Source organism: Chrysochloris asiatica, unplaced genomic scaffold, assembly GCF_000296735.1.
Source record: "Chrysochloris asiatica unplaced genomic scaffold, ChrAsi1.0 scaffold00009, whole genome shotgun sequence".
Taxonomy (NCBI): Eukaryota; Metazoa; Chordata; class Mammalia; order Afrosoricida; family Chrysochloridae; genus Chrysochloris; species Chrysochloris asiatica.
This window is the reverse complement of record NW_006408527.1, coordinates 21909109-21915165: the sequence shown is the minus strand read 5'-3', so window position 1 is coordinate 21915165 and position 6057 is coordinate 21909109. Positions and strand designations below refer to the sequence as shown.

The following is a 6057-nucleotide window of genomic DNA, read 5'->3' as shown; positions in this document are numbered from 1 at the left end:
TCCTTGGAGGCCAGGATGGCCAAACTTCATCTCTCATACTTCGGACATATTGTCAGCAGGGACCAGTTGCTGAAGAAGGATATCATGTTTGGTAAGGTGGAGGGGTGAGAGAAAAAGAGAAAGACCCCCAGCGAGATGGATTGGCAAAGTGGCAGCATCAGTGTGCTCAAGTGTGGCTACAATTGTGAGGTGGGCCCAGGACCGAGCAGTGTTTCATTCTGTTGTGCACAGAGTCACTATGAGTTGGTGCCAACTCGATGGCACCTAACAGCAAAGAGAACATCTCAGCCACAGAGGCGCAAACCCATACAAAGAGGTAGACTAGGTTAGAGAGGGGCGTGGTCTACTTGGAGCGAGCGCCCGATGGGGCGTGGCCTGTTGTGTGAGGGCGGGGGGTGACCTGTGGCGTCGCAGCACGCTTGGGGCGTGGCTTTTCGCGCAACTCGCGGCGCCGGCCGGCTTTCCCGGCTGGTGTTTCACCACGCTGAGACCATGGCGAGCGGCGCACCTTCCACAGGCGGCGGGGCGGCCCGGCGGCCCCTGCACTCGGCGCAGGCACAAGATGTGGCCTCGGCCTCTAGTTTCCGAGCCTTCGAGATGCTACACTTGCACTTGGACCTACGGGCCGAGTTCGGGCCGCCGGGGCCAGGGCCTGGAAGCCGGCGACTTAGCGGCTCGGTGGCCCTGGACCTGCGCTGTCTGGTGCCGGAGGGCGCCACCGAGCTACTGCTCGACTCGCACCCGTGTCTCGAAGTGACGGCGGCTGTGCTGTGGCGGGAACGGCCTGGCTCCGAGAAGCTGCCGGCGGAGTCTGTGCCCTTCCACACGCGTCCCTTCTCGGACTACGGCCAAGTCTTGTGCTTGGCCTTCACGCAGCCCTGCCGCTCCGGCGAGCGTTTCCGGGTGGAGCTCACCTACCGCGTCGGGGAGGGCCCAGGGGTGAGTGCACTCCCGGGTGCCCAGACCCCCGGCTCTCGTCCCGGCCTCTCGCAGCCGCTTCCTCCCCCGTCCTTTCGGTCTCCCGCACCCACTTTGGGAGAAGGAAGAGAAGTGATTCTCACAGCCCTCCTGGGTGGGACCCTTGTCAGCCTTTTTCCTTTCCCGTACCTACCGTTCGTTCTCTCTTCAGTCATTGCATCTATGTGGCCCGGCTTCCTTGGCCATTGTCGTGCCTTGTCACTCGTCGCTATATCTGCATGAAGGAGGTACCTTAGCCTTTCCGGGTAACCGACTCTTCACAGACGGACCCGTGTTGTCACGGGGCTTTGGGGGCTAGGTCCGTGTTGAATCAGTCCCTTAATCGGCTCTGAACCATTGTGCTACTTGGTCCTTTGTCCGATGTGCCGGGATCTGGCTCAAACAAAGCTAGATAATTATTTTTGTTTCTGCCTGTAAAGCCCCATTTGAGGAACAAAAGAATTAAGAGTACAATCTAGAACTGGAATTAGGGGATAGCAGCTGTGGGATAATGCACCGGACTGCAAAATCTGCTTGAACTGTAAGATCAGCGGTTCGAACTCACCAGCCGTTCCTCGGGAACCCTATACAGGGTCGCTATGAGTCAGAACCGACTCGACAGCACTTAATACTCGATAAAAGGAGCCCTGGTGGTCCAGTGATTAAAGCGCTTGGCTTCGAACTAAAAGGTGATCAGTTGGAACTGCTCTGCAGGGCAAAGGTGTTGACTTTCATAAAGATTCATAGCGTTGGAAACCTTATTGTTGTTGTTGTTGTTGTTAAGTGCCATATAGGGCATATTTATTCTGCCCTGTCAGGTCACTGTGAGTGGGAATTGACTGAATGAAATGGGGTTGATTCTTGTTTTTTCAGACTTTATAATAACTTGGCCTTCTCACTGTTGATTGACTCTCAAATCTTAATTTTTGTGTGTGTGTGTGTGGGCACATATTGGAAATAAAGAAGGAAGGTTATGTGACAGGTATCTGTAAGAATCAAAAAATCCTTCATGGAGAGACCTTAGGTAATGCTTGCTAGTCATTTCTCAGATAGGATGGATTACAAATTTTACAATTCACTACTTAACCTCTGTGACTGAAATTTTCTTATCCAGATATCAGTTTCCCATTGCTGTTCGAACTGGTTCAAAGGACATTTTTTTTCTGTTCTTTCACCATTGGTGTAATAAATGAACCTTATGGTTCATTCTAATTCTTTTTTTAAAAAGCTTCATTTTATTTTTGTTGGGAATATGCAGAGTAAATGATTCTACTTAACAGTTTCTACATGGACCATTTAGTGACATTAATGACCTTCTTGGAGCTGTGTAACCATTCTCCCCTTTCTTTTCTGGGTTGTTCCTATGCAGTCATTCAAGCTGCTGTTGTCAGTTTGATTTTCTGTTGACAGTTCTTAAAGCAGCAAAACGTTCAAGGCAGAAATTTTTTTACTAGTTAATCCAATCTACTGTTTGGTTTGAAAAAGACTTAAGGGGATAATTCTGATCTAAGGTTTAAAGATTATATCAAGATTCATCCAGCCACATGGCTTCAAAAAGTAAGGAGACCATGAATTTGAAATTCTGCGTTTTCCTCCTCCTAATCAAGATTCTTCTATGGAATTATTGATCAAAATGTTAGGTAGCTGGGCACCATCTAGTTCTTCTGGTTTCATGGCAAAGAATCTAATAAAAAAAATTTTTTTAACAAAAACCTAATGCAGGCTGATGCTAAGGCAAAGGGAAAACCCAGTGCCCTGTCAGGATAACATAAGGATAACCTTGGTTGCTGTTATATTCTGGTTCCTAGTTTTGGGCTGGAAGTAGAAATTGAATGGGGGGGAGGTGGGGGCTGAAAAAACTAAGCCTTCCCTGAATTTTCCTGCCGAATGTGCCACTTCAAATTAAATATCAGATCCAGTAACTTTAAGATATAATGGTCTATACATTAAAAAGAACTGTCCTTTGTGCTGTGAAGGTCTATATTAATGTTGCCTGTATTTCATCTTTCCCCTCGTCACAATCCATTGAATCATCTCACTTTAATCACTGTAGCAACCTCTCCCTGACTTCAGGTTCTCAGTGTACAGCAGTATGTACAACAATATTTTTTAAAACTCAAGCAAAAATGGGTAAGGGATTGTGGCACAGGGAAATAAGATGTGCCCCCTACTCGTCTAGGTGCTTGGCATAAGTTGCCTTTGAAGTTGAAAAGTATTTGCAGAAAATAATGCAGTCCTTTATTCAATAAAAGTAACAAAATGTGAAGCTATCCTCCTGACATATCCTCTTGACATATCCTCCATCTATATCAGGGGTGGGAAACCGTTTTTCTGCCAAAGGCCATTTGGATATTTATAATATCACAATATAAATTTATGCTGCTATGAAAAAAGCTCCTAGGTTTATTGAATTTCAAGTCCCAGCTGGGTTGCCTTGGCAGGGCCAGACCACATGATTTCATAGGTTTATACAGCCTGTGGGCCGGACGTTCCCCATCCCTAACAGGTTTGTTATGAAGATGTTTTTTTCATCTCTGACCTTTCCCCAAAGAATTCTGTACTCCTCAGTTGACACAACATCTGCACAGCAGTTCTGGCATTCTTGAAAGACTTCAAAGTATTCTGTGAATTTGGGGAAGGAAAAAAAAAGTTTGAAGGGGCAAGATCCAGGCTGTAGGTTGGATTGGGTAAGGTTTCCTAAGGAAATTCTCCTAGGGCAGCCCTTGCTGTTCTTGAAGCAGATGCATTGCTGTAACAGGAAAAAAATTCTTGGCCTTTTGAGAAGGTCTGTCAATATATAGGAGTCCTGGTGTGACGCTGTGGGTTAATGTGCTAGACTGCAAAGTCGGTTTGAACTGCAGGATTGGTGGTTCAAGGTCACCAGTCTCTCCTTGGAAACCTTCTACAGGGTCCCTATGGGTCGGAATCGACTCGACAGCACTTAATAACAACAACATAAAGTCCCCAAATTGGTCGCCATATTCTTCTGAGCTGATCTCTCTTCCTTGAATTGAACTGGCTCAGAAGATTCCCTCGGAAACCACTGTTTTGATTGGACCCTTTTTTGGAAGTACCCTACTGAGATTAAGATAAGTGGATTATTGAGAGGACTTGTCTGCAGCCATCCACTGATTGCAGGGACATGTTAAACATGTTTTGTTTGAAATAAACCCATGCATGTATGAACTGGAATCCTAGTAGCAATACTTTTTTTACTTACGTATGTGTAAGTGCTTAATGTGGTTGTATATAGCGAGACTACTATAGTGTTAGCTCTTATTGTTAACACCCGGAAATTATACTTTAATTAGTAGACTTTATCCTTGGGTGGTGCAAACAAGTAATGCACTTGGCTGCTGTCCAAAAGATTAGAGGTTCAAGTCTACCCAGAGGCACCTCAGGAGAAAGGGCTTGTGATCTGCTTCTGAAAAGTCAGCAATTGAAAATCCTCTGAAGCAGTTTTACTCTGATACACATGGGGTCACCATACACTGAAATCAACTCAATTCCACAACATCTGGTTTATTATTTTTTCAAAAACAATTGTTGTTATGTGCAGTTGAGTCTGTTCTAACCCACAGCCACCCTGTATAGGGTTTCCCAGGTTTGTAAATCTTTTTGGGAGCAGAAAATCTAATGTTTCTCCTGTAGAACAGCTGGTGGGCTTAAACCGCTGACCTTGTGGTTAGCAGTCCAGTGCTTATCTTAAAGAACCACAGCACTCCCCAATCTGATACTTGTTGTTAAGTGTCCTTGAGTCGATTCTAACTCTTAGGGACACTGTTTAGGGTTTCTGAGTAGCAACTTGTTTGAACCATTGACCTTGTAGTTCAAACTGACCTTTGGTTTAGTGCTTATCCTACAGCACTACACCAGGATACTTACTGTTGTTGTTAAGTGCCATAGAGTCAGTTCCGACCCATAGTGACCCTGTATAAGGTATCTGACGAGCAACTGGTGAGCCTGAACTACTGACCTTGCATTTCAAAACTGAATTTGCAGTCCAGCACATTAACCCACAGCATCAGAGGTCTAATTGTCATGAAATCTTGTTTCTTACTTAAAATGATTTCTTTACCTTCAGTTGGGTCCCTGGGTGTCTTGGTATCCTGCATTTTCTGGGCCTTCTTTTCTTCTGCCTCATGTGCAAAGGAAGGGAGTCACCCACCAGAAGCCTTTCTTTCTCTTCTGAGGTGGTGAATTTGTGTGACCTGATTCTGAGGAGTCTGTTTTTTTAAATTATTGTACAGAAACCATTTTTAACTGGAGCAAGTCAGGGAAAACGTCCCCTCCCCACTTCCAATGACCAGAGCCTGGTGGAACTCAGGCTGCAAAGGCCTCCAGAGCACCAGTCCCCTCCCAGCTATGCTTTGGGCAGCATGAGGATGCCCCTCAGCCACTTCTGATCCTACAGATTGGCCACGGGTATACATGGACAGTGTGTGTCCTACATGGTTGTCTTAGTGTAGGTTCTCTAGAGAGGCAAAAGCAGTGAAGATGTGTTGTTGGATAAACACTGGACTGCTAGCAACAAGGTCAGAGGTTCAAACCCACAAGCTGCTTGGAAACCCTATACGGGGTGGCTGTGAATCGGAACCGACTCCATAGCACTTAACAGCAGCAATGAAAAGGTTTTATCAAGGAAATGGCTTACACTTCAGCTTAACAGAACACTTGAGTATAGTAGAGTTCCATATCCTCCTCCATGCATACATGAATGCATACAATTTCTTCTATTAACATTTTACATTAGTTGGATATGTGTTATAATTATTGAACATTATTGGTATTGTTAACTAGTTATTGTTAAGTACCGTGGAGTTGGTGCCAACTTATAGTGACTTTGTATGGGGTTTCCAAGGAGCAGCTGGTAGGTTTCAATCACTGACCTTGTGTTAATTAGTGCTCATAGTTCATATTTCCTTGTTGTTAGGTACCATTGAGTCGGTACCAACTCATAGTGACCCTATGCACAACAGAATGAAACACTGCTCAGTCTTGGGCCAATGTCACAATTGTTGCCATGCTGGAGCCCACTGGTACTTCCACTTTGCTAATCCATCTCACTGGGGGGTCTTCCTCTTTTTCTCTGACCCTCCA

The 6057-nt window shown here is 45.5% G+C and overlaps 1 protein-coding gene across 1 annotated transcript in view; it reads left to right on the top strand.

Moving 5' to 3' along the window:
* The first annotated feature begins 469 nt into the window (after window positions 1–469).
* The window catches only part of RNPEP (arginyl aminopeptidase (aminopeptidase B)), a 28002-nt gene continuing 22414 nt past the window's right edge, over window positions 470–6057 (top strand). The window contains exon 1 of the mRNA XM_006834137.1: window positions 470–939. Within this exon, the coding sequence (XP_006834200.1) occupies window positions 493–939 (447 nt within the window). The 5' untranslated portion in view covers window positions 470–492. The remainder of the gene's footprint in view (window positions 940–6057) is intronic.